Source organism: Festucalex cinctus, chromosome 14 (assembly GCF_051991245.1).
Source record: "Festucalex cinctus isolate MCC-2025b chromosome 14, RoL_Fcin_1.0, whole genome shotgun sequence".
NCBI lineage: Eukaryota > Metazoa > Chordata > Actinopteri > Syngnathiformes > Syngnathidae > Festucalex > Festucalex cinctus.
In genome coordinates, this window is record NC_135424.1 from 1,428,486 (window position 1) to 1,448,528 (window position 20,043).

General features: G+C 41.1%; 2 protein-coding genes across 2 annotated transcripts; both read right to left on the reverse strand.

Annotated features, from left to right (window-relative positions):
• Positions 1–3,754: 3,754 nt before the first annotated feature.
• Positions 3,755–7,671, reverse strand: crls1 (cardiolipin synthase 1). Its single transcript, XM_077495754.1, has 7 exons — positions 6,972–7,671; positions 6,359–6,496; positions 6,142–6,271; positions 5,968–6,053; positions 5,822–5,890; positions 4,722–4,813; positions 3,755–4,195 (listed from the first exon to the last, which is right to left on the reverse strand). Exons 1-7 carry the CDS (start codon positions 7,374–7,376, stop codon positions 4,102–4,104), a joined length of 1,014 nt encoding a protein of 337 aa, XP_077351880.1. The 5' UTR covers positions 7,377–7,671; the 3' UTR covers positions 3,755–4,101.
• A 159-nt stretch (positions 7,672–7,830) lies between these two features.
• On the reverse strand, positions 7,831–19,451 carry mcm8 (minichromosome maintenance 8 homologous recombination repair factor). Its single transcript, XM_077495752.1, has 21 exons — positions 19,313–19,451; positions 18,522–18,764; positions 18,252–18,317; positions 18,100–18,182; positions 17,878–18,027; positions 17,684–17,781; positions 16,936–17,134; positions 16,746–16,831; positions 15,325–15,470; positions 15,053–15,127; positions 14,834–14,975; positions 13,777–13,807; positions 13,561–13,698; positions 13,415–13,475; positions 13,010–13,090; positions 11,486–11,681; positions 11,190–11,406; positions 10,051–10,260; positions 9,905–9,981; positions 8,687–8,876; positions 7,831–8,555 (listed from the first exon to the last, which is right to left on the reverse strand). Exons 2-21 carry the CDS (start codon positions 18,760–18,762, stop codon positions 8,463–8,465), a joined length of 2,580 nt encoding a protein of 859 aa, XP_077351878.1. The 5' UTR covers positions 18,763–18,764; positions 19,313–19,451; the 3' UTR covers positions 7,831–8,462.
• Positions 19,452–20,043: the final 592 nt, after the last annotated feature.

A 20,043-nucleotide genomic window follows, 5' to 3' on the forward strand; every position in this document is an offset into this window, starting at 1 on the left:
TCGGGTGAACTAATGAGCACAAATTCACATGCACGCACGTAAAATAAATAAACAAGTAAATAAATAATACGTGCAGTAGTGGACCCCCAACACCAAATGATTAATTGACGTACGTTATAATTTCCAACACTTTCTCGCAAATTCGAATCCTCGCGCATTAATTTGTAAATAATGAGTAGAAACTGTTTGACCGCCAAAAACTTTTAATGATGTATACTAAAATCCAAATGAATGCTACCAAAAATGTTAATTGACGTTTAGTACGTTTTTTTTTTTTTTTTTTTTTCTCAATAGGCATTGCAACGTCTTGTGCAGCGCTCCTTTAGTGAATGGGTGTAAAAATCACAAAACACCCGCTAAGTATGGCCAGCAGATGGCAGCATTGTATCCTTTTTCAATGTTCTGCCGGTGTATGCAATTGCAAATAGACTGAAAATGCAATTGGAAATAGAACGTATAAAACATAATGGAACGGATGACGTGAATGATCAAACCGTTTGTCACATTAAACCTAATTCACAGAGTATCACTAAACAAAAAAAATAAAAATAAATTAGTGTCGAAGTCACTGTTGCGCAGAAAATGAAAAATAAATACATAAATAAATAAATAAATACATAAAAAATAATAATAATTTTCTCTGCTTTTATGCATAGCGAAAGATGAGTCAAAATGCTCTCGTGAATAAGTGCAGTTCTGTTGGATTTAACTTTTACATACGGGCACATTTCAGTTTTTAGAACCTTGTTTACACAAGTTTGTTGCTGTTTTTTTTGTTTTTGACTAATCTAAAAATCCACTGCGTAAGATGATGAAATTTGTGTTGGCGCCTTGAAGGATTTTTTTTTTTTTCTTCTTTTGCTGATGTTCTTGTTCTGTTAAGAAGGTCGAAGGCATAATAAACTGCGGCGTCACTCAAGGCCTTTTCGTCTGGATTATTTTTGTTCTATTCCTGGTATGACTGATTCACTCAGCAAATCAAATTAAAAAAAAAATCTATCTCAAGGTGCTTTGGTTGTAATATATTATAATTGGATCATTTTGTAAGTACAGATTCATTTTTTCCCCTCCCATATTTTAGTGCAAGTGTGAATGTTCAAATTGTGCCTTGCAATCATTTGAAATGTGCTTTTCAGGAATGGAACTTTTTTTTTTTTTTTTTTAAACAATTAACTCATGGGCCTACTACTACTTTATTTTTATGATTGCCATTACAGCAGTACTTGGTGTAAAAAAAAAAAAAAAAAATCTCAATCAATCATCTATTTTGTTGTAAACTCACTTATGCCAACAATTCAATTCTGAGCTAATGAGTTTGACACCCCTGTGCTAGAGCATAAAGTAAAAAATAAATACATCTAAAACTAATACTGAAACTAACTAAAACTACGCATTTATGAAATTATTTGCTCCCAAAAACGTATAAATACGTTCTATTTTACATATTACCGGTGTCCAAAAGACGTATTTTGACTTTTTTTTATTTTTTTTTATGCTAGGAGCGTACAGAAGTCTGATGCAGCCTCTGAACTGAAGAGAATGCTTGACGCAATGGTAGTTATTACAAAAACGGCCAGTCGGTGGCAGCAGAGTATATGAGATCAACCACGGCCATGTTTTCCCCACAGATTTGTCAATAATGATGAAACTTGTCTATATTCTAATGCTAATTGCTGCAAAACTGAAACCGATAGAAACATACTTTTTTTTTTCCTGATGAAAGAAGAGACTCTAATCTTTCTTTTTAGTGGGTTCCAAGTTTTTATAGCAATATTAGACAATATTATGTGGGCCTTGCAAAATCGGTCCAAATCCAGTAAAACAGCCGTGAATGAAGGGGATTGCTTCAGTCAAAATGGCTGCCAGTTAAATAACTAAAACTTAAAAATAAATAAATTAATTAAAAAAAAAAAAAACTAACTCAATTTAAAAAACAAAACTCAAAATGACATACACACTAACTAAAATGTAAAATAATAACCCTGATCATCATCATTAGAAATCAAAAAAAAAAAAAAAAAAAAACTTGAACAAGACCCGTTTTGTAAATTTGCCTCGTTACAAGGAGAAAACAGGCACTGGACTCAAGACACTCCCACTGCCCACACACTGGCACTCACACACACAAACACACACACACACACACACACACGCACACACACGCCCCATCTGCACCAGCAAATCTCCGTGCTGGGATCTTATATAAGGCCGAGTGGGTGTCGGAGAGCTATTTCAGGCCCATAAAAGACCAAAAGAGTGTGCATGTGCTCGTGCATGTATGTGTGTATAGCACCCTTATGGATGTGTGTGGAGGACCCTTGCAGGAACTGGAAATAATCGGAATCACTTTTTTTTTTTGGGGGGGGGGGGGGGGTTTCATAACCCAAAAAAAAAAGAAAAGAAAAGTGGAGTTCGGAGGACTTGTTACCGGCAGCGATGCTTTCAAGGAGCCCTCGAAATGAAGGAAATGTCAGACAGAAGCAACAAGAGCCCTTTGGAAGCCTCCCAGGTGGGTCGAGCTTAAGCGCTTCCAAAAGGAGTCCTCCGAGATGAGCGCAAAGTACTTTTAATCAAGGGCCGCCTGCGTAAGATAAAAAAACAAAAAACACAAAAAAAGTCAACCTTGGAGCTTCCGGGGGTGTCAGCTACATATTGAGAAGGCCGCAGGGCCAACAAATGAGGTATTAGTCAGAAGAAAAAAAAAATGATTCAAAATGCATTTAAAAATAGTCGCATGGCACAAATAATCAGACACTTTTTTTTTGGTTTGTTTATAAGCGTGTGGTTTTGGCTGAGACGTGAAGGAGATTTGCGGAATGGGAAAAAAAAAAGAAAAAAAAAAAAGAGGTCAACTGACTGCACGTTAAGTAGTTTTTCTTATAGCCTACACTTGTATAAGATACTTTCTTAATTGGGTATCTATACTAAATGGCTGTGAAAGTAAAAATATGTATTTCATAAAAAGGTAAATCTCATGTTTGATATCTTCCACAGACATTTTTTTTTAATCATTTGCTCCCAAAAACATATAAAAACGTTCTATTTTAAATGTTGACATGCTCCCAATGACGTATTTATACGGTTTTTTTTTTATTTTTATTTTTAAATGTTTTTCTATGCTAGAGCATACAGAAGGTTTTGATGCAGACTCTCAACTGAAGAGAATGCTTGACGCAATGGTAGTTACTACAAAAACGGCCAGCAGGTGGCAGCAGAGTATAAGAGATCAACCAGGGCCATGTTTGCAAAAGGCTCTTTTCCTCGGTTTTAAGCACATTTGGGAATAATGACAAAAAGTATAATTTATCTGTTTCTGTTTAGCAGCAATTAGCATTAGAATATAGCTAAATGTCATCATTATTGGCATTCCTGGTGAAAACACTATCAAAAAGAGCTTGTTGCAACATGGCCCTGGTTGATCTCTTATACTCTGCTACCACCTGCTGGCCGTTTTTGTAATTACTACCATTTTTTGTCATCCATTCTCTGTAGTTGAGAGGCTGCGTCAAAGTCTTCTCTATGCTCAAGCATAAAAAAAAAAATAAAAAAAAAGTATAAATACGTCTTTGGGACTCAATACATTTAAAATAGAATGTATTTATATTGAGTTAATAAAGAATACACACAACCTTAAAATGACTACGCAAGCCCCCAAGGTTCTGTCCTTGGCCAGTATTTACATTATATTTCCTTCTGTACTGTAGAAGGCAAGTTCTTTCGTTTTTACCACGAGGTATAAAAGGCACTCGACGCATTTGTATTGAACAAGTTTTCTATTTTATTGATAAATGAAACATCCGTACATGATGTGACTGTGATCGGTGTGCCTGTGTAAAAATAGAAGCTCTTTCTAAATACAGTAGGTCCAGTGGATGTGCTGCGGCGGCGGCGCCATCTGCGGCGAGTCATCGCCATGGCGACGCCTAAACAGCCACTTGTTTTGTTCTCACGATTCGCGGCCGTCATCCGGCGCTCGCGTGTCCGGCTCGTGCCTCCTGCCGATTCTCTCGCTCGTCTGTGGCTTGCTAGCGATTGTGATTTTCTTCGTCGTCGTCGTCGTCGTCGTCGTCGTCGTCGTCGTCGTCGTCGTCGTCGTCGTCGTCACGGCGACCTGGTGTTCAGCACCCGGACCGTTTTGCGGCCGTAGTGCCAGTAGCTGTAGCCCGACGCCACGGTGGTCACGGCAGTGATGAACCTGCAATTACGTGTGGGATACAAATAAGAGGTGCTTACCTTGTAACTTGAAACACTCAAATCAACTTTTCCCATTGGAATGAATGCAAATGCTTTTAATCCGTTCCAGTTCCCACCAAAAATATCATTAAAAAAAATGTTGGAATTTATTATCTTATAGAATTTGACTATTTTCACTTTGGACATGCGCAGGTTGCTTTAACTAATGCGTGCAAACACAAGTTACATGCAAGTCAACCAACACATATGAACAAACGACGACTCATCACTTTCTGTGCATCAAAACGTTAAGTCAAAGAACTTACAGTTGAAATTGTCGTGCAAATTTTTTGGGGAAGAAAATATGCTCGAAAATGTGCTCCAAGCGACGAGGTCGAGGATGACGCTCCACATGTGACTTGGATCGTATGAATTAGGTCTGAACGCCGGACGCGCGGTCAACATTCCTTTTAAAGTGCGTCAGTACACGAATACGAGGTTGAGGCGGGGGTGGTGGAGACCAGCGGGGGGCGCTGTTGGCGTCTTACCACAAGCCCTGCAGCAGGATGCTGTCTGTGTACTGGAAGACCGGAGCGGCCAGGGACGCTGCGACCAGAACCAGCTGGATGGCCGTGTTCATCTGTCGAGTGGCGACACGACACACAAATGCATCAAAGACGTGTAAAAAATAATGTGCAATGACCAGAGCTGCCAAAATTCAAAATAAATGACTAAATAAATAAATACAAAAAGCGAAAATAAAAATGGATATAAAAAATATCATTTGAAAATTATATGAAAAAAAATAAATATAAAGGGCAATAAAAAAAAAAAAAAAGAGCACAAAAAATATATATACGGTATACATAAAAAAATTTTTATTTAGTTTTTGAATTATACATTTTTTTATATCTGTTTTTATTTTCACTTTTAGTCATTTATTTATTGCCAAATTTCAAAATAAATGAATAAATGAATGACTAAAAGTGAAAATAAAAATGGATATATAATATATAAAAAATATTCAAAAATTCTATCCAAAAAAAATATAAATGGTAATAAAAAGAGCAAAAATATCTGAAGTAATACATTTGTATTTAATTTCTGAATTATATTTTTTATATCTGTTTTTATTTTCACTTTTAGTCATTTATTTATTTTGAATTTTGGCCTCCATACAATGCGACTTCTTCATTCATCCCCTTTCAGTCAGACTGGCTCCAAAAATGACCATCCATTTTTGAAAATGCACAAAGATTTTTGATTTATTACCATCTTACATACATATATTTATTTTTATTATTTTATCGTTTTGATTTTATTGTTTTTATGACCAACTTAATTCTCCTTTGTGGCACAAATTTCCCGGTACGTGATTAAAAATGATGAACTATCAACAAGAAACATTATACTTTATTTATCGTCTTTGTTATCAAACAAAATATAAAAATAATTATAATTCAAGGCAATAGAGAACATGTCATCACGTGACTTTCTCTGACACCCACGTTGTGGTAGCTGGTCCACAACAGCTGTCAATCAAAGTGTCAGATGAGTTTTCTATCATGCCAAAACGGCCGCGCTAACGGTCATTTTGGGACGCGCGACGTCAACGCCAGGATCTCGATTCACACGTCGAGTGTCTCACCTTGCTGAAGAGCGTCGGCTTGAGCTGAGCTGTGGTGTAGCAGGGGTTAAAAAACTTACTAAGGGTCACCTGCGTGCGACAAGGAAACAAGTCTTCTTATGTCGCAATGACAAAATAAAAAATAAAAAGTCAAATAAATGTCTCACCGGCGGCGGCACCGTCTTGTATCTGACCCAGAAGACGGCGGCGATCAAACCGATGTCCCGGAAAACCACCAGAGCCGTCAATGGCGCTGCAAGAGAGAGAACAAGAACACTTGATGAGGTGCACAACTGAAATGGGATCACTCCCCCACGGCGCACCCGACGCTGAAACAATACCTGGTATGATGTCTGCATACGTCAGGCTAATGTATAAAATGCTGATGAGGATTTTGTCCGCCAGCGGGTCCAGGGCGCTTCCCAACGCCGACTTCTGCGTGGGCCACGTCCTGGCGATGAAACCGTCCAGCTGACAAGGACACGCGCGGACGAATCAAAACGCACGCCGAATGTTAAAAATGAACATACACCATTACCATAACGTACACGTCATTACCAGGTCGGTGGCTCCAGCCAAGGTGAAGAGCGCCAGGCTGAGGTGGAAGTGTTGCTGGATGATCAGGTAACCCAGGAAAGGAGCCAGGACGATCCGACACACGCACAGCAGGTTGGGGATGGTCCACGGGTTCTCGTACTGTACAATTATTGACAAACATACTGTATTTGATAGCCAAGCGGTTCTCAAACTGGTGTCCCCGAGCCATAACTTGTGGGTACACACACACAAAAAAGAAGCTATAAATGATGTGGGGACAGGTGCCAATCAAACATAAACAATTACTCTTCCTGAGATTTGGGCCAATTCAAAGTTGTGATATAATTATGGAATATCTTGTAATATAGGTGTATTTTGGGGAACATATTCCCCTTTTTTTTTCTTTTTTTTTAATTAAAACAAATAATCTTTTCTAGAATATAAGCCATGATATTACCATTTGTATTCCTTAATAAATATGACACAATCCTCAGACTTGAAAATTAGCATCCTGGAGTACTACACATGTAAGTTATGTTTTATGAGGGATCCTGAGGAAAAATGTCCCCCTTGAACCTCAAAAGTTAGAGAAGCCTGTTTTAAACAATTCCACATTCGCCACGTTTTCGCTTACCAGTTCTTTAAACTTGAACAGCCCCTGTCCGGGTACCGGGGCGGCCTCCCCTCGAGTGTCCCCCTCCGCTTCCTGGTTCCTCTTCCCACTAAGCCCTTGGCCTCCGGTGGACAGAAGAGCCCGAGAGTTGACAACCAACCGGCCGTGACCTCCGCGTAGCACCAGCAGAGTCCCGCACGGCCTCCGCCACGACGTGGACGGAACCGGACCGAGGCGACGGCGAGCGCGGCCGTCCGCCCCTCTGAGGCCGGTGACAGGTGTTGCACGCCAGAGCCGCCATGATGTCGCCGTCGTCGTCGTTACCGCCTCCAGCCGACACGCAGCCCCGCGCCGCGCCGACAGCAGACACTCGGCGGCCTTGCGGCACAGCGGCGCCGGGGTACCACGAAAACATAAAATCATCATCTTCACTTGTCCTCCGTCGGCGAGCTTTGCGTCCGCGGGGCCATGATGAAGTTTTACAGTTTTTTTGTTGTTTTTTTTTAGTGCCGACCGAGGTCCAACTGGAGCAAGGGGGCTGCCATGTTGCCGTAAAGCGATGCGTCAGTGGGCAGGCAATGTCGTAAAATTATTGGAAAATACTAATAGCCGCTAAACAAGATTGCGCATACAAAATAGAAAAATACACAGTGAAAATATAAATTATTTGAATGTAAAAATGTTTTTCAGCTTTTTAGTGCCGACCGAGGTCCAACTGGAGCACGGGGGCTGCCATGTTGCCGTAAAGCGATGCGTCGGTGGGCAGCCAGGCAATGTCGTAAAATTACTTACTAACAAAATTGCGCATGGAAACTAGAACAAATACAGAGTGAAAATCTAAATGATTATTTGTATGAAAAAAAGATACGAAATATTACTGTGTTAATCCAAACGGAATTTATTAAACAACAACAATTTGCTTAGTTATGAGAAAGGAACATTTTAAAAGATTTCAGTACTGTGTAATAAATAAAGCACAAGTCAAATAAAAATAATTAGAAAACAATTACACAAGTGAATCTTAAAAGAAAAGACCAATTGAAATGAAATTATAGGTACTGCACCATCCTGGGGTCGAATTTTTTTTTGCTCAAGACCAGATTTAATTTTTAAAGTAGCGGGATTTGCAGATGATAAAATTAACAATAATAAATGAATGTGTATGAGAAATTACAATATGTTTTAACAATAGACTAAGTCAATTTAATTATATTAATAAAGTATAACATTAATACAAAAATATATTTTCTTGTACTATATTTACAATAAATAATGAAGCAATTATGTACTATTATTTTGTAATAAATACTTCGTAACTACCCAATTCCACGAAAAAAGTAGCAATAATGCAAGAAATGTTACAGGATTTCCGCTAATGATCAATGCAGTTTGTGCCAGATGAAAGAACAGAGATAATTTCCCCACCCCTGGTCTCGTCTTGTCTGTTGTGTTGATGTTGAATTTCAGTTTTGCAGTCCTTCACTGAGCGATGATAAAAGTCTGTTTGGCTTGTCAGACAGTCTGAAGTTGGTACAGCTTAGCTCCTTTCTTCAACAGGAAACCTTGTTCATTCAGGGAACACACCAGGCCCTCAAAGTCCATCAACTGCCCAAAAAAAATGTATATCGATGACAGCAAATAATAGTGCAACAGAAGTGTTTATTTCTTGAGTAAAACTAGAGTTGCATTTGACTGTAAAATCAATCCCCACATGCATACTTTACTGTACAGCGTACCTTTATGTTCAGCCTCTCCGCCACGGACCGAATGGTCTGCAGCTCAAACTGCTTCTGATTGGTCCGCTGGGCGTGCGCGTGCAGGGCGCCGATGAGTTTCTTGGCGGCGCCGCGCTGACTCATGCCCGCGCCCAGCTGCGAGCGCTCGAAGTCCAGATTGCCCAAGCCGTCCGAGTACGTGTCGGCCAGGCTGCGCAAACAAACCAAAACGCCAACAACGGCGCCGAGCGTCAGGTGTGTGAAGGGAATGTCTTGACGTTTGCGAGGTAAATGTAAATAATAAATGAGATAGCACACGCCATAACCAGGGGGTTGTAAGCTTTTGTTTGAGTTTTAAATGGGACATCCACAAAAGTTGAATGGAGGCAATGAGAAAATGTTTTCATTATTAAAGACGGTTGATCTCTTTAGTTTTACATCGTAGGTGTGGGATACCCTTATTAACTCATTAAAACCCCAAAAAACGTATTAATACGTTTTTTAATACTTTGTCCTGCATTCCCCAAAACGTATTTATAAGTTTTTTTGTTTTTTTTTGTTTTGTTTTTTTAAATGCTAGAGCATACAGAAGGCTTTGATACAGCTCCTGACATGAAGAGGTAGCTTAAAGTAATGGTTAAGGGAAATCTAGAGTGGAAAGGTAAACAGCTATGCAAAAGGAAAGTGTGGACAAGGCTATTTTTTTAGATCATTTAATTAATATCAATAGGGGTGTTAAAAAAAAATCGATTCGGCAATATATCGCGATATTACAGCGCGCAATTTTCGTCTCGATTCAATATGCAGCCAAATCGATGTTTAACTCATTTGCTCCCAAAAACGTATTAATACGTTCTATTTTAAATGTTTAAAGTGCCCCAATGACGTATTGAAACATTTTTTTAGTTTTTTTTTTTTTTTTTTTTTAAATGCGAGAGCACACAGAAGGCTTTGAAGCTGCCTCTCAACTGCAAAGAATGGTTGAAGAAATGGTAGTTATTACACAAACGGCCAGCAGGTGGCAGCAAAGCAAAAGGAGATTAATCAGGACCATGTTGAAAAAAAAAAACTCAATTAGCACTCACAATGAGCGGTCAAGAAAATGGATGGATGGATGGATGAATTCTAAATAGATTTGTAAATAATGATGAAACTTTGCTATGTTCTAATGATAATTGCTGCAAAACAGAAAAAGATAGAAACACACTTTTCACAAAAAGTTGTGAAATCCTGCTCTACCTGTGTTTCATAATTTCCACCACATCCTCCGCATGGCTCTTGGTGGCCGTCTCGCTGAGCTCCAGTCTTGCTCTCGCCTGCAACCAGATCACGTTTCATGTCATTGATCATACTGCACACAACCAGAGCGACATGGTGACGGCGACCTCGGTGAGTCTGATGAGGGACTCCAGCTGGCGGGTGGTGATGGGCGTGGTGTCGGCGGCCCGCGACTGGGACCGCAACGACAGGTAGAAGTCCTGAAGCGTCTGCGCCGCTTCCGACGACAACGTGGGCTGCACGTAGTGGCGCGCGTAGCTGATGTACTTCCTCAATAGGCACGCCGGAATGGGGTCGACGGCTTCACCTGTTGGGATCTTTATCAAAAAAAAAAAAAAGTATCAGAGTGCTTATATGAAGTGTTCTATCCGACAATGCCTGATCTGGCAGCCAATCAGAAGCCACGAGATGAGTAGGGATGTAAAGATACCATTAATATCGTGATACCGCGAGATTAAAACTCCCACAATGTATCGTCGTCATGTCATATTAAAAGCGGCACGTTTTATTTATTAAAAAAAAAAAAAAAAAAAAAAAAAAAAAAAAAAAGTCAGGTTGATTTCCATTTGTGGAGTTCTAGCACCCTCTGGTGGCAATTTTTTTTTTTTTTGTGCAGTTTAATTTTCACAAGGCATGTTTTGGCCCTTTTAGGTTTATTATAGATTGTAGGTTGTTTATATGCATTGCTGTAATGTACAAAAGCACAATATTGTGTGTGTGTGTTTTTTTAGTACAATATTGTGACCTTTATTTCTATCACCAACCTCTCCACAATATCATGATAATTATTATTATTTATTTTTTTTACCAATTCTTATTTTTTGACCTATTTTTAGGAAGCGTCACTTGCAAACCGGAAGTAGATCTTTTTTTCAACAGGAAGTACATTTTTTGAACAGGAAGTGCATCACTTGCAAACCGGAAGTTTTTTTTTTTTTTAAATCAGGAAGTACATCTTTTAACAGGACGTGCGTCTCTGGAAGTTTTTTTTTTTTTTTTTTTTTTTTTTTTTTTTTTTTTTTTAACAGAAAGTTGCTTTTCTTAACAGGATTTTTTAACAGTCATTTGCAAACCGGAAGACTTTTTTATTTTTTTATTTTTTTTATTTTCATATCGTGACTTTTATATCGTGATATCGTATCGTGACGTTTGGATATCGTTACGCCCTTAGAGATGAGTGGCTTGAGATTTTTTTTTTTTTTTTGTGAATCGGCACTCCAGAATTGAAACTGAACCGGAGCGTCACCTGTAAACGTTCAGACAGCGGCATGTCGGCGTGCTCCAGCAAAATGGATGTTTCCGAGTCACTCTTGCTGCTCCTGGCGACGACAGCGCTGCTGGCTTTGCCTCCGCCGGCCCGGTTGGCCATGATGTGCTCCGACAGACGGCGGTCGTGAGACTGGTCGGGGATGTCCAGGAGGAGGAAGACCACGTCGAAGCGGGAGAGCAGCGGCGAGCCCATCCTGAAAATGAAGCACCGCACGGCGTGAGGAGAAGGTGATGATCGTTGAAACTGTGACGAGCGACGGACCAATGTCTCACTTCAAATTCTCCGAGACGGTCTTGCCTCGGTTGTAATGGCCTCCGACGGGGTTGGCGGCGGCAACGATGGACGTTCTGGCGGGCAGCGAGGAAACAATCCCCGCCTTGGCCAGACTCACGGATTGCTGCTCCATGGCTTCCAATAGGGCTTGCTGCTGGCTGCCCAGCTTGTCAAACTCATCAATGCAGCACAAACCTGAACAGATGACGTGTGCTGACCAGGGTTTATTATAGTTTGGGAATTTTTCATTTGAAGGTCGCTTCTGTGTGACACACTTTCAGACGTCCTTATTCCGGTTAATATCAAATTAAATATACTTGAAATCACATTTAAAATCATCCCCAAAGGCCCATGCGTTAAATTAATTTCCAAAGACTAAAACGAAGGACATTTTTGCTATAATTATACTTAGTTTTAGTTAGTTTTGTATACATAAAATGTGGTTTCAGTTAGCTTTTGTTTTTTAAAAATAATTATTTTATTTTGTTAACGGAATTTGTTTTATGAATTTTAGTTTTTTCCTTAACCTGGGTGCTGACTTAAAATACAATATTGAAAAAGTGACTTTTTAATTCACTCAAAACCAAAGACGTTTATATTCGTCATCTGGAATCCGACACTTTACCGCCACTGACATAAACATTCGTCAAGTACATTTTTGAATGGGTCGGTGAATAAAAGAGAGGGAAATTCGGGTTCGTAAAGCATTGTGATGAGTATCAGATCCCAGCAGATGGCGCTGTTGCTTGTCTTTTGATTTGAAACCAGCATAGCTTTTGAGTTGAAGATAAAAGATTAGGCAGTGAATCTCTTGATTTTTACGTCGACAAGTTTAGGCACCTCACATACGAACAAATACGTGTGGCATAAACAGAACGTGTCATAGTAGGCATTCGAAAGTGTTTCACGATTGTGAGAAAAGATGACGCAGTCCATTGAGTGAATAATGAACGCCATGTAAAAAAAGGCACGAAAAAAAGCCAGTTCAACTCGAGCCATGCGGTGAGTCAGCGTTGCTCATGGCGCATTTTTTGTTGTCTATCTCTAAATATAATATTTTGCCAACAAAAGCCTTTTCTTGTTTTGTTTTTGTGGTTTTCTAGTCGGAGGTGTCACAACCAAAAATATTTGTATCAAAGTCCTCGTTGGGTTTGAATGCGTTTCTTTTCACAAAAAGCTCGTTTGCTCTCTTTCCCTGCGTGCCTTTCTCTCCAAAATTTGTCTAGTTTGCGAACATGCAGCCGCTTGCCTGGTTGCAAAAAACTAGCTAGCTCCACCGTCGGTTGCCATGGTAACGAAAGCCCATTAGTCCCCTAGAACAGCACGAGACACCGGGGAACTGTTTGAAATTGTGGGGAAAAAAAATGTCTCCTTTCAACATTTGTAACAAAGAAGAAGAAGACCGCGTCATACCGCAACTGCATCATACACAAGATGAGGCTCTTGGTCTGGATCTCATTAAATTGTACCTATAGCTACCTAATGAAGCGGCTGATGAGTTATGCTTGCACTTGCTTTCCCACCTTGGTCGGCCAGCACCAAGGCCCCAGCCTCCAGAGCGTAATCGCCGCTTCCTTGATCTCTGTACAAACTCACTGTTAACCCTGAAGAAATAAACACAAAGGTAGACGTATAATTCAACTACTTTTATAGGTGAAATATTCTCAAATAAAACAAGAAGTTTAGGTATAGGAAATTGTTTTCAACTTGACACCGCATTATTGCTGAATTCCCTCACACACAAGCCTCTGATACCAACCTCAGAATGTGGAAAATTGCTTTTTCCTCACCCAACGCAGCAACATGGGAAATAAGGTGGAAAACGTTGGTTTTTTATAGGCAGTGCGGGTGAGGCGAAATGGCCCGAATCAATAAAAGTTTACAGACTTAATGTGAGTCCGCCATGTAAAATTGGTGTGACAGTTTACCTGCAGTGCTGGTGCTGTTGCCACAAACATAGATCCCTCTAGGAGCCACATTGCACACTGCCTACAAATGCAAACACGATTATCTAGTTACACTTTTAACCATTTCAAAAGCAGGAATGAGTCAGGCTCCCGGGCTTTGAATCCACCTGCAACATCTGGCTCTTGCCCAGTCCGGGGTCTCCCACCATCAAGACGTGGGGGTCTCCTCTGACCGGGACGCTGTTCTTGCCCGTGTGCTTCTGCCGGCCTCCGAACAACACCAACGCGAGCGCCGCTTTCACCAGCTACAAACATGTGGCGTGAGAATGCGTCTGCGTGACAGGCCAAGCCAGAAAAGATGACGAATGGAAGGTGGTGCTCACCAGGTGGCCGTAGATGGAGGGACACAGAGAACTGGAAGGGGCGGAAGGAATGAACATGATTACTACAAACATCTGAAAGCCGTGAGAAGACGTTGCGCAGATGAGGGATGTCAAGTTAAGGTACATGTTTTGATGGATTGTTGACAGGGTGAAGGTTTTGGCCAAGGAAGGAAGGAAGGAAGGAAGGATGGATGGATGGATGGTTGGATGGTTGAAAGGAAGGAAGGAAAGGTTGGAATGAAAAAAGGAAGAAGGAAGGAACGTAGGAAGGAAGGATGGATGGAGGGAAGTAAAAAAGGAAGGAAGGCGGGAAGGAAGGAATGAAGGATGGAAGGAAGTAAGCAAGCACGCAAGGAAGGAAGGTAGGGAGGGAGGGAAGGAACAAAGGATGGAAGAAGGAAGGAAGGTAGGGAGGGAGGGAAGGAAAAAAGGAAGGAAGGTGGGAAGGGTGGAATGAAGGATGGAAGAAGGAAGGAAGAAAGGAAGCAAGCACGCAAGGAAGGAAGGTAGGTAGGGAGGGAAGGAACAAAGGATGGAAGAAGGAAGGAAGGAAGCTTTGCAAGCAAGGAAGGAAGGAATGGTGGATAGGTGGAAGGAAGGAAGGAAGCAAGGAGGAAGGAAGCAAGGAAGGAAGGAAGGAAGGATGGATGGATGGAAGGCATGAAGGAAGGAAGGATGAATGGAGGGAAAGAAAAAAGTAAGGAAGGAAGACGGGAAGGAAGGAAGGAAGGAAGGAAGGAAGGAAGCAAGCAAGCACGCAAGGAAGGAAGGTAGGTAGGGAGGGAGGGAAGGAACAAAGGATGGAAGAAGTAAGGAAGCTTTGCAAGCAAGGAAGGAAGGAAGGAAGGGTGGATAGGTGGAAGGAAGGAAGTAAGGAAGTAAGGAATGAAGGAATGGAGGAAGGAAGGATGGAAGGAAGGTAGGATGGAATGAAGGAAGGAAGGAAGGAGGGAAAGAAGGAAGGAAGAAAGTCAAGTCAAGTCAAGTCAAGTCACCTTTATTTATATAGCGCTTTCAAACAGGAAGGAAGGAAGCCATGAAGGAGGTCCCACTTAACTGCACTATGAGTCTGAGCAGGTCAGGCTGCGACTGGATCTCCTGGATGGCGTAGAGCTCCTTGAGGCTAAACTCGTCAGCGCCACAGCCATCCTCGGGCGAGCCGCCGGACGTCCCCGCGTCTCCAGACTTGGACTGCTGACCTGCGTTCGACGTTCATGAGCGCCGCTCGATGATGGCGCCGTACATCGTACACGAAGGTGAGAAACTTTCAGGGCACCTTTCGTCTTGCTGACCGACGTGGCCTCGATGTAGAGGAGGAACATGCACTGGTCCTTGTTCCACTTGGAGGTTCCTGGATCCAAAATGAACAGATGAATGCGTTGAACTCCATTTTCATTTTCAGCCTTTCCAATCAATATTTTGATTGTCATTTCAGTTCCATGTATTACTGTGCTTCAACAATATTGCCAAGTGTTATTCACTGTCGCGCTTGTTAAAAATAAAAACGCAATGCAGTGAGCAGTATACAGTTTGTGTATGCGCGCACACCATCATTGGTGACTCGAACGATCCCCGTCACCGTCACGGTGTCGCCGGGGACGCAGCTGTCGCAGAGGTCGGAGGTCAGGTGGCACTCTACGGTGCGTGGGATTCGTCCGGCCTCCCTCTGCTCGCCGCACACCAACTCCTGCACCCTGCCGACAAACGCGCAAAGATATTCTTAACGGGGCCATCTTATAGCATTCTGCCAACATTCTGGTGTTTATCTGAAGAAGTGCAATGAGTCACGATGCGAGCAGCCAGTCTGCTGCGGGTGAGTCACGGTTGAAGTCGCAGTGAGGTAAGTGTGACACCTAGTGGCGGGATTGTGTGACAGTCAAGAGAGTGATAATGAAGGTTTACCATTTTCTGTGGCGTATGACCTCATTATTACATTCCTAATCACATTTACTCTAACGGACAATTTGATCTCTTCAATGAAGTCAAAATACATGTATTTGGAAAGTGGGAGGAGCCACACTCACACACAAGCAAATTACACATAGGTAGGCCCGAGCTGGGATTTGAACATTCATTCTGAGAACGGAGGCAGACATGCTAACCACTAGCTCACCGTGCTGTCCCAATGCTATTTTTATGGAGTTTAAAATTTAGTTTTACAGAAAAAAAAGAAAGGACAAATAAGGAACATTATGATTTCTTGATGAAAATGTCAAACACTGTCGTGATCTTCTGCATTCCCGAAGACGAAAAAAAATGGTTTTAGTGGCTAAATACTGTTTTCTCTAATTTCTGATCTAAGCGTTGTAAACATGGTGATTGAGTCCTGTTTAAAACAGTATAACGGCAACCACAAATTGATAGTCCACTCCACACCAAGGTTATTTTAGTTAAATAAAACTAATGAAAAAAACTAACACTGAAATTAAAAATAAATTAAAAATTCCGTTAACAAAATAAAATAAAAATGAAAACTAAATGAAACTATAATTATAGCAAAAATGCCCTTTGTGTTCATCATTGGTAATGAATTTAATACATGAGCCTTTGGGTATAATTTTAAATGTGAATTTTAAGTAGCTTTATTTTGATATTAATCGGAATAAGGACGTTTGAAAGTGTGTCACACGGAAGTGACGTCATCTTAGCAGCAGCCAATAGAAAAGCACCTTCAGATGATGTCGCTCGCATGCTGTTTTTTGAATATTGGGCACAAGTCATACACAAAAAAAAAAAAATATCAAACTAAAACTAATTATAACTAAACTAAAATTAAGCATTTATTAAATAACTAAAACTAATTTAAAAAAAAAAAAAAAAACACCCGGAAAACTAATTAAAACTAAATTTAAGAACAAAAAAAAAACTCAAAACGAAATAAAAAGTAACTAAAATGAAAAATTCCAAAACTAAAATAACCCTGCTCCACACACGTACATGGTTGATGAGTATGATGTGTAAATGCTTACTTGATGATTTGCCAGTCTACAGTGTGCGTAAGAGGGGAACTCCGCCTGGCAGTGAACGCACGGCCGCGGCAGTCTGGCTGGATGCACTGCGAGACAACAACAACAACACACGCGCGAATGACACTCTTCCACCACCAACACGACGTACTGTTTATCTCGGCTTTAAGCACATGCGTCCGTCCGTCCGTACCTTGGTGGGTGTGGCGTACTTCCCGTGGAGCAGAGGCAGCGATTGCGTGCCGGAGCAGGTCAGGCACCGGAAGGCCAGCCTGGTGCATTGAGGCCTGATGTTGCCCACCCGCACCACCGTGCCCCTCACGCACACCAGGCAGCCGAAGACGCCGGCGCGCAACGTGCGAAGCGGAGTCAGCGGCTCGTAGTTGTACAGCCTGGAATACAAGTCACAATGTTACGGCGCATATTTAACTCATTCAAACGTGTAAAAACGTTTTTTTAAGCACTTTGTCCTTCCCTCCCAAAAACATGATTATAAATTTTTTTTGTTTTTAATGCAAGAACATACAGAAGGCTTTGATGTAGCTTCTGACATGAAGAGGTGGCTTAAGCAGGTTATTGTGGCTAGCAGGTGGCAGCAGAGTATAAGCAATCAGCCAGGGCCATGTTGCAACAAGCTCTTTTTGTCAGTGTTTTTAACTAGAAATTTGATTATCTCAATATCCGAATATTTGTTTTGTACCAAAAAATAAATAATCATTTGAATAATCATGATTTCAATTATTGCCAAAATAATTATGATTATTATTTTTTCCCCATAATCGAGCAGCCTTACCTGTAGTAAAGTATTAGTATTGGGTTATAGGTCACAATGGTTTTATTTTTAATTTAAAAAAAAGCTGAGAATTTGAACAGGGTGTGTAGACTTTTTACATTATGATGTCGACTGTATTTAAAAAAAAACAAAAAAAAAACCCTCATACCTTGCACTGACGTGAGGGATGTGGATAATTGGCGCAGCCACAGGAAGCTCGTCCCCGGGTAGCTCGGCGGCCTGCTTCTCCAAGTCGGCAGTTAACACCTGTTCACAAAAAAATGTTTTTTTTTGTTGTTGTTCTTATGGTCATAAATGTTCGCTTGAACACAAATCTTCTCATTCAACAGTGTGTGTGCGTACCTGGTGAATAGCCAATCCCAAACAGTTGAGGATCACTTCCGGTTGTTCCTTCAGCTCCGCCGTCAGGGCAGGAAGCGCCGCAAGCACGGTCTCGTTTGCGATCAGGTCGGCGTAATCCACCAGCACGCTGCCCTGGCGCTCGATCTCGTCCTGTCACGCACGGGGGCAAGTCACCCAACCGCGACAGTTCACCACCGCGTGGCGCCCGAGGCGCAAACCCACCTTGTCATAGAGGTCAATCTTGGAGGCAAAGTAGTTCTCAAACACTTTGATCTTCTCCACGCTTGGCGAGCTCTCGATGAAACCTGCCGAAAGACGGGTCCGATTTTCACGAGCTAATCGTGTCAACGCTTCGCTTAATTGTCATTAAATACCGTCAGTGAAGTACAGCGACCATCCTTTGTAAGGGCACAGCACATCCAGAGTGGCCTGATGGAGGACTGACAAAGCATTTTGCATTACAATCAAACTTTTATTAGTCACTTTTTTTTTTTCTTTTTTGATGAGAAGTAATTGGTAGTAAGAGTGGGTCCAGGACAGGAAATGTGTGCAAAAAAATGGTAGCACCGCTGCATCCATTAGTGAATTCATTTCTCAACAACAGGAGTTCTTGTTTTTTTCCAAACCAATTTTAATGGACTCACCTCTATCTGTGCCAAAGCTGTGACTTGACGATGCTCCATTATCACCTCCAACCCTGCCTCCAATCGGTCCTCCTCCTCGTCCGCTAACTGAACCCCCTCTCCAAGGTCTACTCCTCCATCCTCCTCTCCCTCCTCCTCTCCATCCCCCATTTCCTGTTCCTCCTCTCCATCCTCCACCATTTCCTCGACAACCAGCATTTCCACCCCTCCATGGACCTCTTACTGTGTCCCGTCCACTCATTCCTGAGACAAAGAGGAGACATTGAAGCTCAGGTACACATCACATTTTTCGAATAGACTGAAGCAGTTAGAAGTAATAATATTCTAATTTGTTATACAGTACACCCTCCACACATTTCGACAAAAGGATACTTTTTTTTTCAAATTCATGCGCTTATTTTCACATTTGTCTGGAAAAACTTATACTTCTATCATTTCTGTGGAAGTTGATTCGAGTTAATAGTGGGGAAAATGTTTCAAAGTTTCATATGCGGAGAAGCAAGGAATAATTTGTTAATGGTAAATGAATGTAATGGAATCGCTCAGCTCAAACTCCACTCGACTCAAATAAATATCTCATATAGTACAAGTGAAGCCCTTGTAGCATTACACCTATACAGTATTAGTACTACAAATTTCACACAACGTCAGTGTTTTTCAATTATATGGTAACCAGTACATTTCGGTATAGAAAACGCAATACATTAAACACTGTTGAAATTTTACCAACTGTAAACACATATTTCCGACAAGTAAAATAGTCTCGGGGTGGCATAAAGTCTGAAAGTTACCGAAGAAATTTCGACGTTTACACTCGACGAGCTGTCAAAACTTCCCTCCACTCAGGTGGAGCTTCTTCTTCTACGCCTTATTTTCGGCGGTGGCTCGACTCCCCCAGGCTAACTGCTGACCCTTACAGGACTGATGCGGTACTGCAGTTGAAAGAAATACTTTAATGTTGTAAATTATTTGTATTTAATTCTGTGATTCTTTTGCATACCACTAGAGAGAGAGTAGGCGTACAACTGTACAGCTAGAATCCGAGAATCTCACTTAAAAATCACTGCATTCACTTCATGATTTAATTTCGCATGATATTGCAAGTTGATAAAAAACAATGCAGTTAGAATGCGCATATTTATAGTACATTGTAGAATATAAAACTAACATAAACATAAGTAAGCTATTGGTGTCATGTGGATTTATTCAACTGATTTGATGATGCATGCAAAAAGTACCAATACTATATAGCATAACACCAAATGAGAAGTCATGATGGTGATGACTAAAAGCATTTGTGCACCATTGGAATTTCCCCCCTCTGCACTTTGCATGCAGAATGACGCAACTTGCAATTTAAAAAAATAAAGGTTAAAGTGAACTTTTAGTAACTTTTCTCATAGTAAGTGTATGGAATACAAGAAGAAACGGCTTGGTTTGGATCATCCCCCTTACGTTCAACGATATGGTCTTCTTGAAGACATTCGGTTTGTGATTCCTCAGCACGTCACTGCTGCTTGCG

What these genes read in the sequence shown, in the direction of transcription:
- mcm8 (XM_077495752.1), bottom strand. Translation starts at nt 18,762, where the DNA reads ATGAGTGGACGGGACACAGTAAGAGGTCCATGGAGGGGTGGAAATGCT. An exon ending in AGATTGACCTCTATGACAAG is followed by an intron (nt 18,028 to 18,099) that starts GTGGGTTTGCGC and finishes CGTGCGTGACAG; the next exon opens with GACGAGATCGAGCGCCAGGG. An exon ending in CGTTCGAGTCACCAATGATG is followed by an intron (nt 15,128 to 15,324) that starts GTGTGCGCGCAT and finishes TTTTGGATCCAG; the next exon opens with GAACCTCCAAGTGGAACAAG.
- crls1 (XM_077495754.1), bottom strand. Translation starts at nt 7,376, where the DNA reads ATGATGATTTTATGTTTTCGTGGTACCCCGGCGCCGCTGTGCCGCAAG. An exon ending in TGGCTGGAGCCACCGACCTG is followed by an intron (nt 6,272 to 6,358) that starts GTAATGACGTGT and finishes TGTCCTTGTCAG; the next exon opens with CTGGACGGTTTCATCGCCAG. An exon ending in GTATGCAGACATCATACCAG is followed by an intron (nt 6,054 to 6,141) that starts GTATTGTTTCAG and finishes TCTCTCTTGCAG; the next exon opens with CGCCATTGACGGCTCTGGTG.